Source organism: Bos indicus x Bos taurus, chromosome 4, assembly GCF_003369695.1.
Source record: "Bos indicus x Bos taurus breed Angus x Brahman F1 hybrid chromosome 4, Bos_hybrid_MaternalHap_v2.0, whole genome shotgun sequence".
Lineage (NCBI taxonomy): Eukaryota > Metazoa > Chordata > Mammalia > Artiodactyla > Bovidae > Bos > Bos indicus x Bos taurus.
The window spans coordinates 27910033-27936682 of record NC_040079.1 but is presented as its reverse complement, the minus strand read 5'-3'; the positions used below and the strand labels follow the sequence as shown (position 1 = coordinate 27936682).

The 26650-nt window shown below is 49.2% G+C and overlaps 3 protein-coding genes across 3 annotated transcripts; 2 read left to right on the top strand and 1 right to left on the bottom strand.

Moving 5' to 3' along the window:
- Positions 1 to 7013: 7013 nt before the first annotated feature.
- GCC1 (GRIP and coiled-coil domain containing 1) lies at positions 7014 to 12326 on the bottom strand. The gene is made up of 2 exons (XM_027539084.1): positions 10865 to 12326; positions 7014 to 9793 (listed from the first exon to the last, which is right to left on the bottom strand). Exons 1-2 carry the CDS (start codon positions 11894 to 11896, stop codon positions 8498 to 8500), a joined length of 2328 nt encoding a protein of 775 aa, XP_027394885.1. The 5' UTR covers positions 11897 to 12326; the 3' UTR covers positions 7014 to 8497.
- Positions 12327 to 15738: 3412 nt separating this feature from the next.
- ARF5 (ADP ribosylation factor 5) lies at positions 15739 to 18773 on the top strand. The gene is made up of 6 exons (XM_027539083.1): positions 15739 to 15975; positions 16507 to 16587; positions 16914 to 17023; positions 17498 to 17569; positions 18059 to 18184; positions 18288 to 18773. Exons 1-6 carry the CDS (start codon positions 15909 to 15911, stop codon positions 18372 to 18374), a joined length of 543 nt encoding a protein of 180 aa, XP_027394884.1. The 5' UTR covers positions 15739 to 15908; the 3' UTR covers positions 18375 to 18773.
- A 1984-nt stretch (positions 18774 to 20757) lies between these two features.
- FSCN3 (fascin actin-bundling protein 3) lies at positions 20758 to 26342 on the top strand. The gene is made up of 6 exons (XM_027540332.1): positions 20758 to 21021; positions 22092 to 22788; positions 23122 to 23240; positions 24846 to 25005; positions 25639 to 25809; positions 26137 to 26342. The coding sequence occupies exons 1-6, from the start codon at positions 20878 to 20880 to the stop codon at positions 26340 to 26342; spliced, it is 1497 nt and encodes a 498-aa protein (XP_027396133.1). The 5' UTR covers positions 20758 to 20877.
- The last annotated feature ends 308 nt before the right edge of the window (positions 26343 to 26650 follow it).

The following is a 26650-nucleotide window of genomic DNA, read 5'->3' as shown; positions in this document are numbered from 1 at the left end:
CCAACCCACTCCTGTTGGTGTCCAGCACCCACCTGGTATCGCAATTTGGATAAACATGCTGTGTGAACCCCAACAGACTGTAAGCAACTTCAAGGCAGGGTTTTTTTGTTTTGTTTTGGTTTTTTTGGAAAAGCAAGAGGGCTGAAATGGAGAGAGAAGACAGAGATGATTAGTGAACTCATGCTAGTTGCCAGATCAGCCTGATTCCCTCGGCCAAGTCTGCACCAAAACTTGAGAAGGATCTCAATAGTCATCTTTGCGGTTTGTACAGCATCTAGGTGTGACCTGTATCATGTGATGGCTGAATGACCAGGGATTGCTAAAATGAGGAAGCTTCTGGCCCCAGGTGCCTCACAAAGTAAGGTTCACAATTGTCAAAAATTCTGTTTCCTTCCGTACCCATGGGACTCACTGACAACCAGTCACACACAAGTGCTGACCAAGGTGCTGGAGAGGCTCCCGGAAAGCTCCCTGGGAAGACTTTCAAAGAGATAGTGCCCCTCTCCACTCTTACCTTCTGCTAGACAAGTGTATCTTGTTAGTCCCTCTCCGGAAGTTGGGTGCTGGTCTGAAGGACCAAGTGTCAACTCACAGGAAAGAAATCAACTTTTTTAATGACTAAATCTGGGAAGCAGAGAAAGAACAAAGGTTTCATTTGCCAAGAGCTTTGCCACAACCATAAAAGGATGTACAGGTGGAAGAAAGGAAGGTCCCTAATCCCCTTGATAAGGTAAGGTAGTGGAGGTGCCTGTTCTACACACCCCTCAAGTACAGGGGTTCCTTAAATTCAGGGACACACTGCCAGAAGCTTCCTGCTGTGGTCCTCATCAGGAGTAAGACCTCAGGCCCAAAGTTGGGCTCAGCATCTGAGCCTTAGGGCACTTGCCTCATTCTATAGCCTCCTTTTCTCAGCTATCTTCCTCCCTGATGGGACCAGAATGAACACTCCCAAATCCTCTAACAACCAAAGGAAGCTAATGTACCTAAGTCAATTCTAGTTATATTCCCAGAGACCTAGAGAAACGGCACATCCACTAAAATGGCCGAAGAGGAAACTAGCAGTAAAATAGCACAGTGGAAGAATGTAATACTAGCAAAAGTTAAATCTCTTACTCTGAATGGATAAGGTTGGTATTTTCAGTCTTACATTCATTGATTCTGCTGTTTATTGAGCATTTAATATGTGCCAAGTTATGAAAAGTCCTCAGAGTGCGAGGATGAATAGGACCTGGACATGACAGTAAGGGGGTCTATAGAGCAGTTGGGGAAACAGAGAAGTCAATTTAAAATGAAAATACAAGACATGACTGTGCTCAAGGCTGTATGAACAAAGTACTGAAGGACCTCAGGGAAGTACTAATGGGCATCCCTTGGTACGGAAAAAATCAGTATGGAGAGAGTGATGCTTTAGCTGAGTCTGAAAGGACAGGACCATACTGCAGAGGGCTGGAATGGGGCGCCGGGAGGGACTTTGAAGGTGGAAGAAACTGTGTGTCTAAGGATCCTAGGTTTGGGAAATGTAAACCCAGTAGGTGATACAATGTAGGCGGTTAAAACCAACACAAACAAGTTTGGTCTCCAGACTCCTTCAAATCTCCTCTTGCTGGCTAAGTCTCCAAAGTGGGCAGATATCCTAGGGAACAATTTCTTACCTTTATTTAAACCAGTTTTTAAAATGAAGCCTCAGACTAGGGAATTTCACATCCCGTTGGGTGGGTGTCCTTGCCCTGGCCACCTGTATAGTCCACAGGTGTTGAAATAAAGGTAAGATAATGGACCTGACTCTAAATACTAACCCTCAATATACTTTCGGAGAAGGCAATGGCACCCCACTCCAGGACTCTTGCCTGGAAAATCCCATGGGTGGAGGAGCCTGGTAGGTTGCAGTCCATGGGGTCGCTAAGAGTCGAACACAACTGAGCAACTTCACTTTCACTTTTCACGCATTGGAGAAGGAAATGGCAACCCACTCCAGTGTTCTTGCCTGGAGAATCCCAGGGGCAGGGGAGCCTGGTGGGCTGCCATCTATGGGGTCACACAAAGTGGGACACGACTGACGTGACTTAGCAGCAGCAGCAGCAGCAAAATACTTTGACTATATGGACAGCACAGCTTCAGCTAATAAAAAATTTTGCAGGTAATTTGCATTTAAAACCTTATATTCATGTAAGCTGGTATCAGTCTTCAAATTCACTCTCTCAGATATGAAAGAGAGGGTTTCATCCCTCAGTAGCAGCCCATGGGGTGGACAAATTTACACTGAACTAGAGATGGTCTTCCTGCTGAAGTCAAGGGATAGGGTTTACCCATGAGGGTCATTGGCTTACAGGTGGCCTTTGCTCTTCTGGGCTCCCTGCCTTGTGGGTCTGTCAGAATTATTGTTATTTAGGTGATTTAGGAGATCTGGGTCCCAGGAGAAACAGCTGTCACTGCTGAAACTCACATAAAACTGTGTGGTAACAAAGAATCTATTTCACAACTTTCAGTGTGAAAGAGCTCTGCAGTTAGGGAAAAAATGAGGCTCCGTTGAAATTATGAGGCAGCTGGTTGCCAATGAAGAAAGGACCACCTGGACAAGGACCCTTCCTTCCCAGCCCAGGCCAGACACACAATCCCCCGAACTCCTCGGCAGGCACCACGATCGAGGATTCCACATTGCTCTTTGCTGGGAGGCAGCAGAGAGGCAGAAAAAGCTGGGCTGCTTGGTTCAGATAAACAGGTTTCAATCCAGGTTCTGCCATCCCTGGCTCTGGACCTTGGGCAATTCATCCTGCCAAGCCTCCATTTCCTCATCTTCAAAATAGATATGCTTTACAAGACTGTTGCAAAGATTAAGTAAAATAACGTAGGGGAAATGCTAGCCGTCAACTTTAGCGCGAGCACTTAATATAAGACCGTCATTTTTCCTTTTGTTTACAGCAATGTTTGTGGCTAAGCAATCAAGAAGAGCTCAGTCTTAACTCCCAATTCTGCCAATTTGTGTGTGTGGCGGCGGGGGGGACGGGGGGGACCTAATGTGGTTCAGCACCTACTTTGTTTCAGAAACTGTACTTACTTTCTTTATAACCTGAGAATGCAACCCTGAAATAAAGGTATTATTAATTCCCATTATACGTAAGTTCAGAGAAATTAAGTAATTTATGACTTAAAGACAAGACAGGATACTATAAAACTTCTAGAAGAGAACACAGGCAAAGCATTTGGGGGCATAACCTTTAGCAATATTTTCTTAGTCTCCCAAGGCAATAGAAATAAAAAAAATAGATAAACAAATGGATCCTAATCAAGCCTGTAAGCTTTTTCACAGCAAAAGGAAACCACAAAGACAACCTATGGACTGGGGGAAAATATTTGCAAATGATGCAACCAAGGGCTTAATTTCCAAAATATACACAACAGCTCATATAACTCAACAACTGCTGGCTATATGGACAGCACAGCTTCAGTTAGTAAAAAAATTGCATGTAATCTCCATTTAAAAATTCATACTCATGTAAAGTGGTAGCAGTCTTCAAATTCATCCTCTCAGATATGAGGGGGTTTGGTCCCGCAGCCGCAGCCCACAAGGATGGACAAATTTACATTGAACCAGAGATGGTCTCCTTGCTGAAGGCAAAGGACAGGGTTTACCATGAGGGTCATTGGATTGCAGGTGGCTTTCGCTCTTCTAGGCTCCCTGCCCTGTGGGTTTGTCAGAATCGTTGATGAAAATCCAATCAAAAAATGGTCAGAAGACCTAAATAGACATTTCTCCAAAGAAGACATACAAATAGCCAATAGGCACATGAAAAGATACTCAATATTGCTAATTATTAGAGAAATGCAAGTTAAAACAATGAGGTATCACCTCACACTGGTCAGAATGGCCATCACCAAAAAGTCTACAAATAATACAGTTTGGAGAAGTTGTGGAGAAAAGGGAACCTTTATACTGTTGGTGGGAATGTTAACTGGTGCAGCTGCTATGAAGAAAAGTATGCAGTTTCCTCAAAAAAACAAAAACAGAGTTACCATACAATTCAGCAATCCCACTCCTGGGCATATGGCTGGAGAAGCCTGTAATTTCAAATGATATGTGCATCCCAACTGTCATTACAGCAGTATCTACAATAGCCAAGCCATGGAAACAACTTCCATGTCCATTGACAGATGAATGGATACAGATATGATGTACATATATACATATATATACAATGAAATACTAAAAGTGAACGTGTTAGTCGCTGCATCATGTCTGACTCTTTGTGACTCCACGGACTGTAGCCAGTCAGGCACGTCCAAGGAATTACCCAGGCAAGAATATTGGCATGGGTAACCATTCCCTTCTCCAGAGGATCATCCTGGCCCAGGGATAAACCCAGGTCTCCTACACCGTGGGCAGATTCTTTCCTGTCTGATCCACCAGGCACTCATCCATAAAAGAGAATGAAATAATGCCATTTGTAGACATGGATGGACCTAGAAATTACATTAAGTGAACTAAGTCAGACAGAAAAAAACAAATATATCATCACTCGTATGCAAAATCTAAAAATGATACAAATAAACATATTTACAAAACAGAAACAGATTCACAGACATAGAAAACATACCTGATTACCAGAGGGGAAAGGAGGGAGAGGTATAAATTAGCAGTTTGGGATTAACAGATACAAACTGCTATATATCAAACAACAAAGTCCTACTGTATATTACAGGGAACTGTATTCAAGAGATTCAGTATCTTATAGTAAACTATATGGAAAATATTCTGAAAAAGAATATATATAATAAATATATATATATAATAATTTTATTATATATTATATAGGAGATTCCCTGATAGCTCAGTTGGTAAAGAATCTGCCTGTAATGCAGGAGACCTTGGTTCAATTCCTGGGTCAGGAAGATCTGCTGGAGAAGGGATAGGCTACCCACTCCCATATTTTTGGGCTTCTCTTGTGGCTCAGCTGGTAAAGAATCCACCCACAATGTGCGAGACCTGGGTTTGATCCCTGGGTTGGGAAGATCCCCTGGAGAAGTGAACGGCTACCCACTCCAGTATTCTGGCCTGGAGAATTCCATGGACTGTATAGTCCATGGGGTCGCAAAGAGTCAGACACGACCAAGTGACTTTCACTCACTCGTATTATATAATAAAAGAATATATATAATATATATATGAAATACATATATGTATATGTATGAATCACTTTGCTGTACATCAGACACTAACACAACATTGTACTATACTTTAATTAAAAAAAAAGAATGATCCCAGTTCTAACGTTAGCAGTCATCTAGAAGCAAGGGGACAGAACACCTTTAAGGTTCTTATGAAGAAGCACCATTGCCTGTTTAGCATTATTAGTGTGGAAACTTGGGCTGCAACTTACAGCTGGAGACTTTCTCTCCATTTGAACCAGCACAATTCAGCCAAGAGATCGGTCTCTCCATAACTAGTTATCACCCACGGAGACAGGCCTTGACCCTCCTAAGTCCTAAGAAGACAGGAATACCCAAGCTAAGCAGGCTTAGGGGTTCATCAGACCTGGTTCAGACATCAACTAGTTACATGATCCAGGGCAAATTTAACCTCTTGGCCTTTGTTTCTTCATCTGTGAAATGGGGGATGATAACATCTGTGAGGACTAAATGAGATGATGGATGTAAGTGGCCCAACATGGTGCTTGCACTCTTGAGAGTGCCAGAAAGAACCCTGTAGTAGCAGCTTCACAAGACAAGCTGCGCACCTCAGCACTCTGGGTAACAGATGGGAAATTCCAACATCCAGGGCACAATTATACAGATGTTTATGCCTCAGATCGGAGATGCTCAACAGGGTGGCCTGCGGGAAGGAATGCAGAAAGCTCACAGTTATCAACCTGCCTTCTTATCCTTTTCTCCCTCCATCTCTTCTTCTTCGCAGCAATCTTCCTGATTTGCAAGGTAATAAGTATGGCTCAGTCTCATTACCTTATCAACATACCCCATGCACTATTTGAAATTCTAGGACCAGGACCCAAAGAAAATTTATTTCTCTCTGTTGTCTGATCTAAATTCTCTCTCTCTCTTTCCTTAGAGTATCTAGCACAGAGAAAGCTAGTCAAATAACTGGAAAACTTATTTTGGAGAAAGGGGAGGGAAGACAAGGAATTTATCTTCTTAAGGGTAGGGAGGGACCAAGTCTTCTTCACTTGGGAGCATCTGCAGCCTTACATTGGAGAAGGCAATGGCACCCCACTCCAGTACTTTGCCTGGAAAATCCCATGGATGGAGGAGCCTGATAGGCTGCAGTCCATGGGGTCACTAAGAGTCAGACACGACTGAGTGACTTCACTTTCACTTTTCACTTTCATGCATTGGAGAAGGAAATGGCAACCCACTCCAGTGTTCTTGCCTGGAGAATGCCAGGGACGGGGGAGCCTGGTGGCTGCTGTCTATGGGGTCACACAGAGTCAGACACGACTGAAGTGACTTAGCAGCAGCAGCAGCCTTACATATACCAATGCTTAAAGTTATTAATCAGACACTGACTTGCCTCTTAGCTTGTTTAATATCTCCTCAGAATTCAAAAGCACAGAATCATTAGTCCTAGGAAAGCAACCGTGACTATGGATCTTTCTATTTCATTCAAACCACATGGAAATAACATCATATCCTACAGGAACTTAGGATATATCCTGAGAAACTTTTCCAGGATATCATGAATACTGACTTGGAAACATAATGAAGCATTCAGAAGCACATTACTTTCAAAGTTTAAAGCAGAAATTATGGAAGTTTAGAGCCCACCCATGAGAAGGTTTTTTCCAGTGTAACAGCCTACACACAAACACATATACACAATTCCAGGCCAAAATATTTGGTTTGTAACCAAGGCAGTTAAAGTACTAAGGTATTCCTCCCTAGATTTAAGTTTGTTGATTAATATATGAAGTATTTCTTACCTTCTTTTCGCTTACCACTTACATTCACACTGTGTCCAGACATATACATGCATGTATATACACACCATTAGGGAAGCAAACAGGTCAAACTGATCAAGTTTAATTATTCTGTGGTTATCGTTATTATCACTTGAACACATCACTTCTGTTCCATTAAGTCTGCTCACTGTAGATAGTCTGGATCACCTAGCCTCCCAATCAGATTATTTAATCACCCCCAAACCCTCACAACACAGATCAATCACTATGATGAAGAACAGAAAGATACATATTAGTCTGTGGCAGAGCACCCGTCTTTAGGATCCAAAGATCTCTACAACCAGCAAGAGCAGATGGGGGAAAGCAAAGAATAAGGAAATGCTACTGTTTGAATCCAACTTTTCTGAGTCCCTCCATTAGTAGTAACACAGGTGAGGAAGATGAGTTTTATGGACAGAAACACTATGACCTCCCTAAGTGAGGGCAAAGGACTCTGGTAACAGTAATGCACAAACATTTTGGCTGCAGGGACGCGGAGGTTTAGCCAGATGGCTATCCATAGTGTAGCAAGTACCCCAGCCCTATTCGGCTGAATTCCTACCACTTTCTTGTGAGGGTCACAGCATCTTTCTGGAATCCTCTGTAGCACAACTAGTTGGGGGGTGGGGGGTGCAAATTCCAGAGCTAATTCTTTGTATCCAGGCAGGAACAGAGCTTCCTGATCAGACACCTCTCTAAGAAGGTAGATTTTTTTTCTTAATGGGAGTTCAACATTGAGGGATAGACAGCAAAGTCACTCACTCACAGTCTCAAGCCAACACGGTACAGCAGGTTAAGGCAGTGAGGGACCAGTGTGAGCGGTCAGAAGCCTATCCAGGCCAAAAGCAGGTCACTCAAGAACTCCCTAAGAACCAACTGCTGTGCAGCTTTCTCCAGGATGGTCACAGTGGTGCGGTTTATCCAGACAAACCACAGGGACTAGGTCGTGCCCTGCCCTAAGTATTTCAAGTTTCCCAGTTCCACGACGAACTCCCCAAGTTCACTATCCCTGGGCCCTTTGGACTAGGGGACAATCTGTCACTATTTCAAACTTCCTGGTCCCTCTCCAGCCTGCATTTATGTCCCCAGAGAATTGGGGCAGCAGTTGGCCAGACTCAAGATTGTGATGAAATGGAGTAAACAGTGGGTCCTTGTGTGTGTTTAGAAATTAAATGAACTCTCTTTGGAGTCATGGGTACTCCTAGCTCTGCACTAGGAGTAGGATATTAAAACCAAAAAAAAAAAAAACCTTATTTTAAAAGACACTCACTTCCCCAACTTTTGCACCTCTCAATCCTAACCTCTCCCCACTCCTCCCTTCATGCACAGGCCATCAGAAGATGCTGTCCCAACACTTTCAGTATCTCTGGGGCCCAAGGATAAAATGGCATTAAAGGCATTTGACAGAAGATCCCATCCCACACTGAGGATTCCTCCCAGGTCAACACAGTGAAGAAACAAGACGGTGACAGAAGAGAAGAGGTGGGAGAAACCAGAGCCTGTCCCTTTCTCACAGAAGAGGCACAGAAATTAGAGGAGTGAAAATGGCATCATCTCTTGCCAGAGGGCCACCAACCACCACCAACTGGCAGCCGCATGATCGCTTGCTTCTCCTCTGGACTGAAGTGCAAGATGGTCAGAATGGCAGTGAGCGTCTGCTGGCGGCCCAGGGTGTCCGGCAAGGTCAGGAAGCGGTAGATGATGTTCTTGAGGTACTCCAGGTTGGCCCCCTCCCGGCTCTGGTCCCGGCTGTGCTTCGCAATGTGGCTCTGCAGGGCTCCCACCTCCTCCCGATGCCGCTCCCCCTCCTCCAGCAACCGGTCCCGCAGCCGATGCACTTCCACCTCCAGCCGGTGCTTCTGCTTCCTCAGCGACGTGATCTCCACCTCCTTGCGGGCCAGCTGCTCGGCATACAGGAAGAAAGTGGGCTCGCTGACCGCGGCGAGTTGCAGGGCTTGGGTCAGGCTGTCCGGGGGGGAGGTGTCCGCCTGGTCCCTGGGGCCTGCGCCGCCCACGGGGCTTCTGCGCCCCGGCAGCCCGGAGGACAAGGCCATGGACCGCAGCTGCTCCAGCTCCAGGTCCTTTTCGGCCAGCACAGCTAGCGCCCGGTCCCGCTGCTTGTGCAGCTCCTCCTCCAGCTTCAGTGTGCGGTCCCGGAAGTCCAGCTGGCTCCGCTCCAGCTCCTGCCGGTGGCCATGCTGCAGCCGGGCCAGCTCCTGCTTCCAGCCCTCGGCCTCCTGCTGGTGCTGGCGCTCCAGCTCCTCGCAGGACAGCCGCAGCGAGATGTACTTCTCCTTCAGCTCAGCCAGCTGCTCCCGGGCTTCCTCCAGCTCCTTGCCCAGGTTCCCGTCTTTGACGTTCTTGCTCTTGAGGACCACCTGGGCCCGCATCTTGTACCTCTCAAATTCCTCCTTCAGCTGTTTCAGCTCCTGCTGGTAGTAGAGCGCCGTGGCCTTCTCCCCATCAGCAGCCTCGGAGCTGGGCATTATCTCCAGGTCGCAGAGCTTCTCCACGTCCAGGGTCACCTGGCTCTTCCTGGCCGCCACCTGCAGCAGCCTCTTCAGCTTCTCCATCTTGTCCTTCAGGACATTGACATCCAGACTGGACTCCTCTCCATGGCTGTCCAGAGGGGACCGGCTGGAGGCTGCTAGCGCCAGGGTTTTGTTCTCCAGGTCCAGCTGCAGAATGCGCTCCTTCAGCTTCTGGATGGCCAGCTGGTCCTTCTGCTTGGCCTTCTCGTAGGTGCCCAGCAATTCCGACACCTGGGATATTTGATTCTCCAGGGCCGCCACCCTCTGCTCTTCCAACTGCGACTGCTGGCGCAGCTGATCCTCAGCGACGGCTGTCTGAAAAAACAAGGGAACAGGTGGAGATGCATCCAGAAAAGCCACAGGGTCAGAGGGTCAACTTTAAGAAAGCAAGAGAGGGAGGACAAAAAGGTTATGCGATGCGGGTGGCCTGGCAAAAAATGGGAACTGGGAAGCTTTCTGAGTTTGGGAGCTAACCCAAGCTCCTGTAACCCGCTCTTAGACACACATTATACCCAGTGATATCAAGACTCTTTGGAGACCTGCTACTGTTCTGCTTTAGCGTTTCTACTCTCTCCACCCATACACCCAGCTCACGTGTAAGTGTGCTCTTCACCGTATTACATTCTTTTCCTCTTCCAACATTCCTGGAAGTTCAGAATTGACTTGGATCTCTCCCCACGCTGAAAGGAGGCACTGGAAAATAGCCTATCTTTCCAGACAAGGCAAATATTGACTGCAAGCAATAGAAGAGGTGATTTCTTCTGTGAAAATTCCCTTTGTCCCCTCCAGCCACCCTACCTACAGGCATCCACTGCTACCCATAGATAGGCATATTGCTATAAGCATCCACTCCACCTTTCACTACACAGCCGCTGCTACACTGCTTCACAGAGCACAGCTGGAAAGATGCCATGCCCCACGCTCAGATCTGTCTGGTTCCAACTTCAGACTACACTCAGAAACTCCACATCCTGTTGGAAGCACTCTGTTGATACTATCAACACCACACAGAAAAGGATTTCTCAGGACCCACAAGTGAAACTTTTTGAAGAGCATAAAAAATCAACAGTGCAGGCACTTAGTTCTGTCAAAGGAGAAAAAAAACCCTAATATTTCCCCATGTGTTACAAGTGTGTGTTGACTCATGTCTGACTCTTTACTTCCTTATGGACTGTAGCCTACCAGGCTCCTCTGTCTATATGGTTTTCCAGGCAAGAATACTGGAGTGGGTTGCAACTTCCTACTCCAGGGGATCTTCCTGACCCAGGGATCAAACCCATATCTCCAGAATCTCTTCCATTGGCAGGTGGATTCTTTACCAATGAGCCACCTGAGAAGCCACTTTAAGTTAAATGACTCACATTTGAAAGAGATGAAGATAATTACCTTCCTCATTTCCTGCTGCAACTGAGCCTGGAAATGGCTCTTAAGGCAGGCAGCCTCTTCTTGAAGCTCCTTCAGCCGGGGGTCAGGCTGATTCTTCTCATCTCGAAGAGCCTGAAGCTCACCTTTCAGCTCTTCCACCTCACGGGTTAGCTGCTTGGTCTGCAGTTCAAACCCTTCCATCTGACCGGCTGCATAGGCCCGCCCGGCCAGAGCTTCCCGGGTCTCTTCCAACCGAAGCTCCAAGTCCTGGCGCTGGGCCCTCTCCTCCTGTAGCAGCTTCTGGAGCTCACGCAGCATCAAGGCATGGTCACTCTGCTCTTGGGCCCGATCGTGTTGCTGCGTGATAAGCCGGGCTTTGGTTTCTGCTATCTGTTCCTGCAGCCCCTTCAGCTCTCCCTCCAGCCGGCCCCTCTCCTCCTCTGCTTTCTTACTGGCATCCTCTAAGTCCTGCTTCATCTTCTTTTTGTCGGCCAGGTAAGAAGCTTCCATGCGGGACTTCTCCTGGGTGACTGTAGCCAAAGAGCTGGTCAAAGTAGCCAACTGAGTCTTCAGCTGGTGCAGTCGTTTGTCCACCTCCCCACCCCCAGATGGTCCGTCCCCACTACTACAGCTAACGCCACTCTCTGACCCGCTGGCCTCTTCCAACTTTGGAGGTGGTGGTCCACGGGCCAGTCTGTCATCTTCTATCCCGAACTCACCCTTGGTGCTGGTGAGACTGGCCGCAGTATCCAGGCTGGCGGCGGTCCCTGTGCTATCCTCGCTGTGAGTGGAGCATCGGTCATCCACAGAGTCAAGAAAGGTGACGCCTTGAGGCTGCACACCTGCGAGGCCCACATCCGCCTCGTGGGATACGGACAGTACCTTAATGCTGGCCTCCAGCGCCTCTTTCTCCTTCAGCAGACTTTTATAGGCACGGACTACATCCTTGAGACGTGTCTGGTACTGGAGGAGCTGCTTTTTCTGAGTCTCAATGATCTCCAGCAGGTCCTTCTTGCTTGGGCCGCCCCCGAAATTCATTCCAAACTTCTCCATGAGGGTTCAGGACGGGTTGCTCCAGGTCAGGGTTTGGACAGCCTGGGAGAGCGTCACGAAGATGCTAGCGGGGGTTGTATGCGACGGGGAGATAGCTGTCCCCCTCCGCCGCACATCCGCTCCAAGCAGCTGTTTGAGACCGGATGCAGGGCGGCGGGGCAGCCTGGCAGAAATGCTTGCCAGGTCCCAGGCAAGAGGGCGGGGGCGGGTCCTATCCTAGAGGCGGGGCGACGCTGGCACGAGAGGAGCACACTGCCAGGGCTCGCCCGCACTGCCCCAGAAGCCGCTCCGCGCTCCCGGCTCACCCAGCCACAGCAGCACCGGCCGGCCCCCGGCGCACTACAGACCAAAGGTTTAAGATAAGCGTAGATCCATCCCGACTTCCTAAATCTAGCGGCTGGACAACGGCGCTTCCGGGTTTGCTGGAAGTGACGAGAGCGCGACGTATGGGGCCCCGCCCCCAGGGCGGGCTACCTCAGGGGCCGGTGGGAAGAGAACCCAGCAGGGCTGAGAACTGGTCACTCTCCAGCCGAGCGTTGGTTGCATTCCACCACAGCAGAGCAAGCAGAGTCGAGTACACCGGAGTCATGTTGGTTTGGTGAAGGCGCCGGATCTTGCTCTAGCGCTAAAATCAGCGAGGGACGGGGGCGACATCGCAATGAGTCCTTACCAAAGACTCGGGTGAACGACGGGGCCCCACTGTTTGGGTGCTCAGTACCGTTGTCCTTAAAGAGCAACAGTTAAGACTACCATTTAGACCACAAAGATGACAACCTTTTCTAGGACAATATTTGACATCTAGACGGTGTATAATATAATCATTATTACATCTTTCCTGAGTTCTGCTGGGTTCATTTAACAAATATATAAAAATAAATATATATAGGCATCATGTCCATTCTAAGTGCCACTTATATTTCAGAAGCTTCACAGGAGTTTTGCTATTTAGTCTTTATAATTATTCTGCTGAGCATCATTAGCACTATTTTACAGATAGTGCAACATGAGGCACAGAGAAGTAATACACCAAGGTCACACAGCCTTGGGTTTTGAATCCCATGTAGGTCAGTCTGATTCTCAACATACCAAGTGCTATGCCAGGTGATAACCAGGAAGGGACAAGTTCCTACCCTCAAGGAGCCCACATCTAGAGAAGCAGCAGCCATGCAAACACAAGTATATTCAAAGTGATACAGAAGTTAAGAGGAGGGAGCCCTGTCTAAGGGAGATAGCACAGGCTCTCAGGGGAAATGCATTGGAATTTGAAGGGTAAGTACTGATTGTCCATCTAACTGGAAATGAGGGGAACAACATTCTAGGCAGAGGGAAAACTTGCAAGGACTCTGGAGCATCAGAGAGTTTGTCTCACCTGGGAAGCATTGAGAATCATTTCAAGGCAGTAGCTTAGGGTATGCAAAGGAGGTGGCAATAGATACTGCTGACACAATAGATGAGCACCCAAATTAAGTTATTTGGATTTTACCTTTGGTTATAAGACACTAAAGGATTTCTATCACAAGAGTGGCATCAAGTCTTGTATGACAAGGTGGAGATACCAAAGTGCAGAAGACCATTTTCAGTCATGGGGATCAGATGATAGTGAAATAGAGCAACGATAATAGGGCTGTAAAGAGGCTAATTAAAAAGAATGAAATAATGCCATTTGCAGCAACATGGAGAGAGTGTCATACTAAGTGAAGAGACGGAGAAATATCGTATGGCATCCCTTATATGTGGAATCTAAAAAGAAATGATACAAATGAACTTCCTTACAAAATGGAAAACGACTCACAGACTTAGAGAAGGCACTTAAAGTTGCCCAGAGGGGTAGGGCTAGTTAGGGAGTTCGGGATGGACGTGTACACACGGCTGCTGCTGCTGCTGCTGTTTAGTCACTGAGTTGTGACTGACTCTTTGCAACCTGGTAGCCCACCGGTTTCCTCTGTCCAGGGGATTTCCCAGACAAGAATCCTGGAGTGGGTTGCTATTTCCTTCTCGAGAGGATCTTCCTGACGCAGGGGTTGAACTCCAGTCTCCTGCTTGGCAGGCATTCTTTACTAGTAAGCCACTTGGGAAAGTCCCTGTATTTAAAATGGATAACCAACAAGGACCTACTGTATAGCACATGGAACTCCGTTCAACATTATGTGGCAGCCTGTATGGGAGAGGGGTTTCGGGGAGAATGGTTCTGTGTATATGTATGTCTGAGTCCCTTCATTGTTCACCAGAAACTATCACAACACCATTAAACGGCTATAACCCAACACAAAATTAAAAGTTCAAAATATAAGGACGTTAGGACAGAGGAAAAAAAGGCTAATTGAAAGAGCTAAAGAGAACTTGATCAGCACTAGTTGTGTTATTATATTCGAACTCTTTTAAATGTGCTCTTCAATCTTGTAAAAGCCTTCTTAGGAATGTAAGCCTTTGAGGAATAGGAGTCACGTATTCACTGATACTTGACGCCCAAAATCTGTTTTCTTTACAGTGATGGTCAGACACTAGAAGTCTTTTGAAACCCAGTTTCTTGGTAGCCCAGATAACATCCAGTTGTATCATACAAAACATTCAGATACATTATCATTTTAATATCATTTTAATCTTCACCATAACCTCATGAGACAATTAGGACAGATATCAGTCTCCTTTTGTAGACGAGAAAATGATAGGTTTTATTGTTGAAATCAAGCCCTAAAAAAGGGGGGGTGGGCAGAACTGGTATTTGAAATGAGGCCTGGAACAATGGCACCTAATGGGTACTCAGTAGATATTTATTTAATGCGGGAAGGAAGGAAGGAACAAACGTTCTCTGATTCCCAGCTCACCTCACCGTGTCCACTGCACAATTGATCCTCGAAGCCCGCTGAGAATCCAGAATAGGCAAAACGCCTGTCCTTGCTCCACTGAGCCACCAGTTAGTCCATTCAACCAAGCCAGCATTTGTTTTAATGTATTGGGTGCGGCATTGACCCAGTCTCTGTCATAAGAGAAATTAAAATTAATTCCCATCTTGAAATTTCCCCCTTTGATGCTAAGATCATTGGGGAAATAACTGGTGAAGCTCTTTGGCGAGAGCCTCCTCACAGGAGAGCTATGCATCAAAAATCCTGGTCCCCAGGTCTGTGGTAGAGTGAGGAAGGAACTTCAGAAAGGCCGCCCGGCGCGACCTGAAAGGCGTTATCGCCAGGGCCTTCTAGGAGAAGGTGGAGTTCTGCAGTATACAGTAGGGTCTACGCTGACCAAAACTGGGGATCTTCAATGGTTCTGCTGATTGCGGATCTCTGAAACTAGAGTATTAAGGAACCATGAAGCACCTCTTCCTCCACCTGCGGCGTACTCCTCTCGAGAGTCTACGGTCACTGAACTACCTGCTACGTTCCAAGTCCCTCGCTGGAAGCTGAGAGGACAAAAGGAAAGAGGAAGACATTTGCACGGAATTTCCGTCCCCCTCCCCCGGGCGGGGGGCGGGGGGGGGGGAGGTGATGCACACAGTCAAGACTGCTGGTTACCAAGAGCTAAACCGGAGCCCAGTGTGTGTTGGACGAAACAAACCAAAGCCCGGCGACCGGCCACTGAAGATGGGGTGGAGGGCCGTTACGGAGCGTCGTAGGCTTTTCTCGGCTTCGCTCGGGTTGCTGGTTCAGTTCCAAGGACCTGACTGGCGTGCTAGAAGCCTGGGGAGACCCAGGTCCTTTCCATCTTTGAAACTGGCGCGCTAACCGTAGACTTGGTGAAGACTCGCTCAGCTTCAGTCTTCCGGAGCCAGGGCCTGGAGGCGGGGCGGAGGAGGGGCGGAGGGGCGGGGCTGATGGCTGGGGGGCGGGGCCAGAGCGGGGACCGGCCCGAGGTGACGTAGGGCGGGCCGAGACGCGCGGAGGCGGCGGCGGTACCTCCTCCTCCTGCTGCTGCTGCTGCTGCTGCTGCTGCTGCTGCTGCGCCCCATCCCCCAGCGGCCGGCCGGTTCCAGCCCGCACCCCGCGTCGGTGCCCGCGCCCCCTCCCCCGGCCCCGCCATGGGCCTCACCGTGTCCGCGCTCTTTTCGCGGATCTTCGGGAAGAAGCAGATGCGGATCCTTATGGGTGAGGCAGACCAAGCTCGCGGCCCGGACGCGAGCGCCGGCCCCTGCGCAGCCCTGTCGCCCCCGCGTCCCTCCAGCCCCCGCTCACCCGTGTCTCCGACCCCGAGTCACCCACGTCCTAACCCCCCGGGGGGCACTACTCTCGGGTGGATCGTGGTCTGCAGCACCGCCCCCGGGGCCTGACACCCGGAGCTGCGGGCCTGGGTGGGGTGAAGCTCCCTGCGCCCCAGCCCGGCTGGTTAGAAGGGAGGATTCCCCGCCCTTGAAGACGACTTTTAAAAGGTGCGCTCGGCGTTTCTCTTGCACCTCTTTCCCCTCAGTCCTCCGCCGCCCCTCGCCCACTCTGGGGGCAGGAGTTGGCGCTCCCCACCCCGACTGCCCTCAAGGCCCCGAAGGTAGATAACACCGCGCACCTGGAGGCGCCCGGGCTCTCCGCCCCCGTCAGCATCGGTTGTCTTGGCCTCTCCCCTTCCCTGGGCTCTAGGGGGCTCCCTCGCTCTCATCTCCATCCCTGTGCCCCTCTCCGTTGCAGTTGGCTTGGATGCGGCTGGAAAGACCACAATCCTGTACAAACTGAAGTTGGGGGAGATTGTCACCACCATTCCCACCATAGGTGAGTTCAGAGGCGAGGCCGGGAGGAGCGGGAGCGCGGCGGCGTCCCTTCCGAGGATCTGCTGCGTATTCTGCCCCAGGCCTTTATCTGCGGGGAACTGACCCTGACATCGAATACTGCTACCTGAGAAGTGGGTCAGGGTATCTCTAACGGGATGGATGAGACCTAGCGCCGCCCGGCCTGTGGACTCTCGGGCCTCTTGGGGTTCTTTTCCCTAGGGCCTCAATCGTTGCCTTGTGGTTTTGTGTCCCTCCTGAATCCACTTAGTGTTAATGAGTTCCTTCCTTTCAGGACTTTTGCCTCATATATTGTACAATTATCTGCAGGCTTCAATGTGGAAACAGTGGAATACAAGAACATCTGTTTCACAGTCTGGGACGTGGGAGGCCAGGACAAGATTCGGCCTCTGTGGCGGCACTACTTCCAGAACACTCAGGTTGGGGCTACCCCACCCCCAGGGGAAGAGGTGTTAGGGTTAGGAAGGCTGAGGTGTTGGCCCTGAGCCAGGAAAAAACCCTTACAGCCTCTCATCCTCATTTGTAGGCGAGCCTCTCCTCATCCTTCAGATTGCCCTTATACTTCTGAGACTTAGCCAGCCACCTTCCGCTTCTCCTTAGAAGCAGAGTTCTGAATCCAAGCTGCCTGATTTAGGTCTCATCACATGTCTTTCCCTGTTGCCTTGCATTTCTTTTTGCTAGACCGCTTGCCTGAGGGCAGAGGCTGCATCCGTTGTAGGATGGCTCCAGTTTGTGCTAGGATATCTGCAGATCGTTATGGAATGAGCAGGCTTACTAGATGAGCAGGCTTTAGACACAAATAAAGACAGCCGAAAAGCAAAAGGTCCAGAGGAGGCTGTGTGTGTCCCAGACTTGGGAGATAGCTCCTCCTCCCTGTCTTCCTTTGCACCCAGGGCCTCATCTTTGTGGTGGACAGTAATGATCGAGAGCGGGTCCAAGAATCTGCTGACGAACTCCAGAAGATGGTGAGCACCCAGAGCGCTGGGGAAGAGAAGTCTTTGTGCCAATGTGAGAGTCAGAAGGTGCCTCAAGGGCCGCGAACGTACCTCTCTCTTTGTGGGCACAGTCACTAGAAGTAACTCACCCTGTTTTGAATCGCGGTCAGGTAGAAAGTATAAGACTGACTTTTCCCTTGAATTTTCTCTCCTGTCTTCACAGCTGAGTCTGAGAAGTTAAGTGGGGAGGGGGGAGTTATACCAGATGGAGGGAAACATCCTCTTACATTCTTGTTTTGCCATTTGGAAATGTCATCTTGACTAGGGCATGTAGTCTAATTAGAAAAAGACCCTTGCAGGACTTAAGGCCAACATGGCCTTAAGCAGTTGGTAACTCTCTGTCTTGTGTTCAGTAGATGACACAGTATTCTGTTTTTCCCACAAATATGCTAGAAGGTAGAAGGTGGGAGGGGGCTCCCTGCACAGCTGCGTTCCACCCACCTCCTTCACCTCCCCCAGCTGCAGGAGGACGAACTGCGGGATGCGGTGCTGCTGGTGTTTGCCAACAAGCAGGACATGCCCAACGCCATGCCTGTGAGCGAGCTGACCGACAAGCTGGGGCTACAGCACTTGCGAAGCCGCACGGTGAGGGCCCGCTTGGCCCCAGGAAACCCCAGGCCTGGCAGGAAACAAAGGCATCTCCTTTTTTTTCCCTGCTGCTGATCTCTTTCTTTCCCCCTCCCCACAGTGGTACGTCCAGGCCACCTGTGCCACCCAGGGCACAGGCTTGTACGACGGGCTGGACTGGCTGTCCCACGAGCTGTCAAAGCGCTAGCCAACCAGGGGCCGGCCCCTGCTGCCCAGAAGCTCCCGCGTGCATCATCCCGGGAGGACCAGACTCCCGGACTCCTCAGGCAGTGCCCTTCCCTCCCAGCTCCTCCTCCCCCGAAGACACAGGCCACTGCTCCTGCCTGCATGTTCTCTCTCTCTTGGGAGCCTGGAGCCTCGCTCTCTGGGCATGGAGGGATCTGATCTCCTGCCCGCTGGGACCTGTGGAAAGGGGTTTCCAGGGCCAAGGCCCCTTCTTCCAGAAGAGGAGCAGGGATCTGGGTTTAGTTTTTTTTCTTCCATTTCGGGTGTACCCTTTGGGCCAGGTGGGGAGGGGAGGTGAGGGCTCCGGGTGGTGCTATGATGTGGCACTGGATATTGAGTAATAAATTTGCTGTGGTTTGTACTCCGTGTTGTTTGTAGACTACAAGTGGGGGGCTGGGTTACTGGCTGCAAAGATAATATGGTCGTCGCGGGGGCAGGGCTCAAAGCTGCTAGGGCTTCCCTGGTGGCTCAGTGCTAAAGAATCCACCTGCCAATGCAGGAGACACAGGTTCAATCCCTGGATCGGGAAGATCCCCTGGAGGGAGGACATGGCAACCCACTCCAGTTTTCTTGCCTGTGAAATGCCATGGACAGAGGAGTCTGGCGGGCTGCAGGCCATGGGGTCTCAAGAGTTGAACACAACTGAGAGACTAAACGACAATAGCAAAGCGGCTAAGGCTGCCAAGCCAACCCCTTACCCCAAGCACACACACTCAACCTTACCCTCATATAGCTCAGCTTCTCCCTCCTTACTCTCAAGACTAGAAGTATTTAGGGCCTCCAGTGGAGGAAATTCCATTCCTTCACCAATTCCAAGGGGCCTTTGCTGTGGGTAACAGGCTCTACCTTCATGGGTTCGTAAACCACCTGACTCCCATTTCCCATCCACCTCCCAGCTACTTAGAGCAGTGGTTCTTAATGACTATGCACACTGAAACTTGAGGTAGGAAGAATATTAAGAATAAGGGCCCTGAGGCACACTTCTGAAAATGATTCTTCAGGACTGGTCTGAGACCCAAGAATCTGCATCTCTAAAACTAACCAGGTGATTCTGTCACTCGGTGTCTATTGGCCTTATTTTATAAAACCTTGGTAGGACTTCCCTGGTGGCTCAGATGGTAAAGAATCCACCTGCAATGCAGGAGGCCTGGGTTCTATCCCTGGGTCAGGATCGAGTGACTAAATGCAGGCAGGGTCTGGGGAGGGCTTCCCAGGTGGCGCTAGTGGTAAAGAACCCACCTGCCAGTGCAGGAGATGTAAAAGACATGGATTCCATCCCTGGGTTGGGAAGATCCCCTCAAGGAGGGCTTAGCAACCCACTCCAGTATTCTTGCCTGGAGAATCCCCATGGACAGAGGAGCCTGGTGGGCTATAGTCCATAGGGTCGCAAAGAGTCAGTCAGGACTAAAGTGACTTAGCATGCACACAGGGCATGGGGATTATAGTCCCTTACTGTGCACCACTGCGCTCTTTCTACCTGGGAAGACTCCACCTACAGGGAACAGGAAGATACGGGTATAGGATCAAGTGTGTAGAGTATTCTCCAAGTGTGGTTCACTCTGCCTTTTTCCCTTTGCATTCCAGCAAAGCTCGACAAACCCACCATCACCACCACTATTTCTTTTGACCTTTCTCCCTTATTTCATGTTGCTGGTTTCTCCAGGGGCTAGACTGGTTTTCTCCATGAGCTTTGGAGGCAGTGGGTTCTGGAGGCTCTTGGCCAGTGGAGACTGGTGAGGGAGGGGCTGGTATCTTTAGGGGCGACCTGGCTGGCTGCCAGCAGCAACACCCTTGGGGACTGAGGAGGGTGCCCTGGGCCATTCTCTGTACCCTGCCCCCAAGCCAGCCCTTTCTGATAAGCATGAGTAATCTGACCCTTGATGAGTATCTAGGGTTTCCTTACACTCACTGAAAAGTATCTCCTGAGACCATTCGGCCTCATCCACCCAAGAGCCGTAGAAGTTAATAGATCTTTCTTGGATATCTTGAATTCTAAAAACACTTGCGCCCCAAGGGAGCCAGGAATCCACTTCCTAGAAAGGAAAGAGGTTGATTTCTACCCTGTGAGTAAAATGAGGCACACAAGTGAAGAGGGGAGAGACTTGCCTGAAATCACACGTGGTCGCTGGCCCAGGCTGAGTTCTGATTCTCAGACTGAGCTACCTTGATGCCTGGAGGGATGTGGGGAGGCGAGTGCCAGAGGCTCTGGACCCACTTCCTCTGGATTGATGCTGCTGGGCAGTGCCCTTTCCCCTCTATGGTGGGACAAGGCACAGCCCCCACAGTCACAATGCTCCCGGGTCACAGAGGCGCTGGGCCCTGGTCCAGCCTCTGCCTGGAAGTTTACTCTGGAAACATCTTCCGGTGGGTACTAAGGGCCTGATTCCAGGCCCTATGGCCTGTGGAACCTCACCACTGGGGGGAAGGCTGGGCCGGACTGAGTCATCACCTGTGGGGCTGGCCCCATGGAGGAGGTGGAGTGGACGCCAAGACAACCCAGGGCCGAGGACCTAAGGGTTGGGCTCATCAGCTGGGCAGGATCCTACCTCACTTATGAACCATATAAGAATACGGTGACAGCTACGGCAAAAGGCTTGGGCCGGAGACAGGTAACAGAGCAAACCTGCACTGGAACCCTTTTTCCTGGTAGCCACGCTGTATGAGTGTGTGTGTGTGTGTGTGTGTGTGTGTGTGTGTGTCTGTGTGTCTGTGTGTGTGCGCGTGTGGATATGTTTTCAACCTAATCACTTTTCTAGGCTCTGCCATTGAGAAGGCAAGCCAGGCTTTTGCTCACAGGCCTCCATTGCATCATCTCCCTGTCTCTAAACCTGTCCCACATGGTGAAGCCTCAGCCCTGGCTTTGCTAACCTTGTCTTGCTCTGGCTGCTCCCCATCCTCTATCCCAGCACAGAAGGGTTGTGTTATCACCAAAAGGAGAGGAGGAGAGCCCAAGCTAGAAGGCAGGATTGCAGGCGTCCGGGGAGGTTGGACCAGTGGAGTTACTGCAAGTTCTACATCTTGGCTGTAATTTGAGAATGGGGTACTCTAGAAGCCATTGGAGAGTTGGTCTTTATTTTACAGAGTGCTGTAGGCACCTCTGGGATGGTGCTAGAGAGAGAGGCAGTAACAAGTTCCTCTTGCTTGTAACAAAGCTGATCACAGCTGAAACAGACAATTGCATCTCGACTGTCTGTGCTCCCATCCTTATCCCCGGACCCCATGGCCTGCCTGTCAGAAGTCTTGCTTTTCTCCTGCCGTGTTGGAAAAGTGGTTCTGGTGGGTGGATGTGTTGGCTGATTGTGCTGTCCAGAGGAAATAGTGAGAAAAGAGAGAAGAAAGACTTAACCCAAAGCTTTTATTGGAAAATTAGGTATTTAAGGAAGTGATCAAGGAAGAGAGAAGGAGTTTTACCTTCCATTACCTGGAGGAGGTGGTTACCTACAGTGTCTCTTGGGATCTTGAGAAGCCCTTTGGCTCCAGTGGTGGAAGTACCCTGAGATCTTTCGATTACCGCTGAACATGAGAGTAGAAGAGAGGACAGTTAGGAGGCCTATGTAGAGGGAATGTAGTTGATCTCAGTGAAGGTCATGGAGCGATGCCAGGGGTGATGGATAGAGGGCTCCTCAGTCTAGCCTTTTTGCAGGACTAATTTCCCTCTTCTCCCTCCCGATGCCTCCAGACCTGGGAGATCCTAGTGAGCAATGAGCATGAAACACAGGCTGTGGTACGACTAAGAAGCTTGCAGGGTCTCTACCTTCTGTGCGAGGCAGATGGTTCTCTGTGCTATGGGCGGCCAAGGACAAGCCATCATGGGTGCTTCCTCATCCGTTTCCACCGCAATGGCCAATGGACCCTCCAGTGCATCATCAGTGGTCGCTACCTGGAATCTGATGGCGAGGATGTTTTCTGTACCTCCCGGGTCCTCTCAGCTTACCACATGTGGACCCCCCGGCCAGCCCTGCATGTCCACGTGATCCTCTTCAGCCCCCTCAACCACTGCTATGCCCGGGCTGACCCTACCATGGGCCGAGTCTGGGTAGATGCACCAATTCCCTGTCTGGAGGAATGCGGCTTCCTGTTGCACTTCCAAGATGGATGCTACCACCTGGAGACCTCTGCACACACCTTCTTGTCCCACTTAGACCGGCTGGTCTCCCAACCCTCAACGCAGACAGCTTTTCACATGCAAGTGCGTCCTGGAGGGCTTGTGGCGCTGAGCGATGGGGAGGGAGGCATGCTGTATCCACAGGGCACACGCCTGCTCCTGAGCCTGGGCTCCAATCCCCATGGAGGCGAGGAGTGGTTCATCCTACAGCGCTGCCCAACATGGGTTAGCCTCACGTCCAAGGCTCGGAAGTTCCTCTCCGTCATCTATGGCAAGTGCTGGGTCTAACAGCCACAGGGGGAGGGAGGGCTGGTTGCTTAAAAGAGGAAAATTTGTTTGGGATCAGAGAGGATTTTTGAACCTGGTGATTAAGGAAGATCCTGAGGTCCCCAGAGGATCTCTGATGCCATGGAGATGGGCTATAAAGTAGGGTCACAGACTTGCAAGAAAAGTGGCCCGAGTCTTCTCCAGGCTACTATGGGCCAAGATGAGAAAGGCTGAGGAGAGAAAGCAGAGGGAATGCCAGTTATCCAGTGTGGAGGAGGGGCTGAGACTGAGACTGGAGCCAGACTCAGGCTTCTTTTGACATCTTCTTCCTCTGTAGACGTGGAGGTGTGTGCTGCCTCTGAGCACATAAGCCCAATGTCGTTGTTCCAGTTTGAATGTGACAACGAGACCCCCACCTTGCAGCTTCGTTCAGCCAATGGCTGCTACCTAGCCCAGGTGAGACCTTGACTTTCTGGACAAGAGAACCCTTAAGCCCTGAAATCTCCCTCTCTGGACTCGCTTTTTCCTTCTTCAGGACAAATGATCTGATGATGAGATGAAGTATGGAGGTCCTTGTCAATAAACTCTTATTTTCATCCAGTGGGCACACTTTCATCCAAACAGGCCTCTTTTAAAAAAAGAAAATTTAAAAACACTTTATTGAGGCATGACTTACACACAATAAAATGCTCACATTTTAAGTGTACAATTCGATAAGTTTTGACAAATATATACAATCATGCTGCAACCATGTCACAAGTTAGAAAATATTTCTGTCATCACAGAAATTCCCCTGTGGCCCTGCCCACTACCACCAATATGCATTCTGTCACTATAGATTAGATGTGCTTGCTCTTGAGTTTCATATAAATGGAATCATACAGTATCGCAGCATATATGCTTCTTTCACTCAGGATAATGTTTTTGAAATTTGTCCATGATGTCACATGTGTCAGTAGTTTGTTCCTTTTTATTGATGGATTGTATTCCATAACACTAATCACAAACACAAACGTAATTCACTTATACCTTCACTTATTGATGAATACTTGACTTATTTCTAGTTTGGGCCATTGTAAACAAAGTTACTATGGACACTCATGTACAAGCCTTTTTGTGGGCCTGTGCTTTTCAGTTATCTTAGGCAAATAGGTAGGAGTGGAATTATTGGGTCATGTGATAAATGTGTATTTAACTTCTTAAGAAAATTTCAAGCAGTTTTCTAAAGTCACTGTACTGCTTTACGTTCTCACCAGTAATGTGTGAGAGTTCTAATTGCTCCATCTCACTAACACTAGGTCTTACCTGTCTTTTTAACTTCAGCCACTCTAAAATTAAATGTGTAATGCCTATTTTATTGTGGCTTTAATTTGGATTTCCCTTATAATTAATAAATTTGAGCATCTTTTCATGTGCCTATTGGTCCTTTGTAGATCTTCTCTGATGGGTGTCTGATCTTTTGCCTGTTTGTTATTGTGTTGCTTGTCTTTTTATTGAGTTGTCAGAGTTTTGGTGTGTTCTAAAATAAAGTCCTTTGTCAGATTTATGCATTGCAAACGTTTTCTCACAGTCTATGACTGACCTTTTCATTTGATTAATAGTGTGTTTCGAGCACCAATTTTTAATTTTGATGAAGTCCAATTTCTCCATTTTATAAGTGGTTAGTGCCTTTTTTTTTTTTTTTTGGCCCCAGGAAATCACTGCTTACCTCAAAGTCACAAAGAATTTCTCCTGTGTTTTCTTCTATATGTTTTATAGGTTGACTTTCACTTTTATGTCTATGATCCACTTTGAAATGATTTTGGAGTCTAGGCCAAAGTTCATTTCTCTCCATATGGACACAGCACAGACTGGAGAAGTGGGAGAGCTGAGCTCACAACATGTTTTCCAAAAAAGCATCTGAAGGCATAAGCATACCCTGAGAGAATTAAAAAAAAAAAGAGAGAGAGAGAGAGCTAGAAGGTGGAATATGGGAAGGAGAGTCTAAGAATAAAACTTACAAGAAAAAAGTTGAGAGTCTGAGTCCTTGCTTCCCTTCTCTGTTCCCAATATTCTCCTCAGAGACGCCATAGGGCAGTGATGGCTGATGGGCACCCAGTGGAGTGTGAAACCTTCTTTCGTATGCACTGGAATTGTGGCAGGATCCTCCTGCAGTCTCCCAATGGACGCTTCCTGGGCATCGCAGCCAATGGCCTGCTGATGGCCAGTGCCACCGTTCCAGGTAGGCAAAGCAGCCCCTGCCAGGTTAGTCCGAGTCAGAGTTGCTTTCAGAGGGAGCTTGGCAGAAGCTATGGTAGAAAGTTATGGTTATGGTAGAAAGACCACCACGGTTGGGGGCAGAAGATTCAGGTCTGTATCACCTGCTGTATCACCAACTCAAAGGACATGAATTTGAGCAAACTCTGGGAGATAGTGAAGGACAGGGGAACCTGGTGTGCTGCAGTCCATGGGGTCGCAGAGTCAGATCCACTTAGCAACTGAACAACAGCCTGCTGAGTCACTGACTTTTCATCATCACTTGGGTAACCCCCTTATCTGAGGTTCAGTTTCATTGTCTCTATCATCAGTGGAGGTGATAGCCAACCTGTCTGCCTCAGAGGTTTCCATGAAAATTCAATAATTCACTCATCTCAAAGGAAAGAAGAATATTAAAATGTCTTGGCCTCCATGCTGTAATGAGTGCTTTCATAAACATTTCACCAGCACCTAGCGTGAGCCCTGGCACATGATAACTGTTCACTAAATATTAGGATATTGATGATACCCTTTTGCCATCAGGGCCCGTCTCCCTGCTTCCATCTGGGAAAGCATCTAGAGACAGCCCATCCAAATAACTTCTTCCTGCTTCTTTCAGGCCCAAATGAGGAATTTGGGATTCGATTAGCCAACCGCCCCTTCCTCGCCTTGCGGGGTCGGTATGGGTATGTGGGTACCTCATCAGAACACGACCTCCTGCAGTGCAATATGGATCAGCCAGATTGCATTCACCTGCTGCCCTGCCGCCAGGGCATCTACCACTTCCAAGGTGAGTAGCTCTACTTCCTCACCCCTGGCTTCATGATCTAGCCCAGCCTTAGCCTCAACTAAGACTTCAGGGACTGCCACTCAGGGCCCACTTTTCATAGGAGAAAAAACAGAGTTTTTGTTTGCTCTTACACTGCAAGTCTCCTGGAGTGGGTGGACAGAACAGAAACCTGCCCTCCTATGTTCCCAGAGAGGGACCTGCCAAGACAGGCAGGGTAGGGCAGTCCGGGAGGGGTGGTGGGCCTCCTGGGAGCCCCCTCAGAGGCTGTACTGAGAGAGACCCCCCAACTCCAGAATGGCCCACCAATCTGAGCTCTTCCCTCCCCAGCACAGGGTGGATCCTTCTGGTCAATAACATCCTTCGGCACCTTTCGGCCTTGGGGAAAGTTCGCCCTCAACTTCTGTATCGAGCTTCAGGGCAGCAACTTGCTCACGGTGCTGGCACCCAATGGCTTCTACATGCGATCCGACCGAAGTGGTACCCTGTTGGCAGACAGCGAAGACATTACCAAAGAGTGTATTTGGGAATTTTAGGTAAGGACCCAGGGGTCTGGGAGCAGAAGCTGATGAGGAGCAGCAGAAGAAGGGAGGAGGGTGCGGAGGCATGTGAGAGCAAGACCAATATGCACCCCAGGCTGGCATCTGTCCCATGGCTGGATCCACTCCCAACCTTTATTCCAAATCCGTGCCTTTTCTCATGGGGCTTCTAGACCTAGACTTGCTGGAGAGAGGAGGAGTCAGATCTAGGCTTCTCACTATCACATCACACTGACTCTTGTGCTTGCAAGTCAGACTGCAGGGGACAGGATGAGGGGGTACTTGTATATCTGTCTCTCTTCATT

Coding starts and splice junctions, on each gene's coding strand:
- ARF5 (XM_027539083.1), top strand. CDS start 15,909: ATGGGCCTCACCGTGTCCGCGCTCTTTTCGCGGATCTTCGGGAAGAAG. Junction 15,976..16,506: donor GCAGATGCGGATCCTTATGG/GTGAGGCAGACC, acceptor TCTCCGTTGCAG/TTGGCTTGGATGCGGCTGGA. Junction 18,185..18,287: donor AGCACTTGCGAAGCCGCACG/GTGAGGGCCCGC, acceptor CCCTCCCCACAG/TGGTACGTCCAGGCCACCTG.
- GCC1 (XM_027539084.1), bottom strand. CDS start 11,896: ATGGAGAAGTTTGGAATGAATTTCGGGGGCGGCCCAAGCAAGAAGGAC. Junction 9,794..10,864: donor TGCAGCAGGAAATGAGGAAG/GTAATTATCTTC, acceptor TTGTTTTTTCAG/ACAGCCGTCGCTGAGGATCA.
- FSCN3 (XM_027540332.1), top strand. CDS start 20,878: ATGGAGGAGGTGGAGTGGACGCCAAGACAACCCAGGGCCGAGGACCTA. Junction 21,022..22,091: donor AAGGCTTGGGCCGGAGACAG/GTAACAGAGCAA, acceptor CGATGCCTCCAG/ACCTGGGAGATCCTAGTGAG. Junction 22,789..23,121: donor GTTCCTCTCCGTCATCTATG/GCAAGTGCTGGG, acceptor CTTCCTCTGTAG/ACGTGGAGGTGTGTGCTGCC.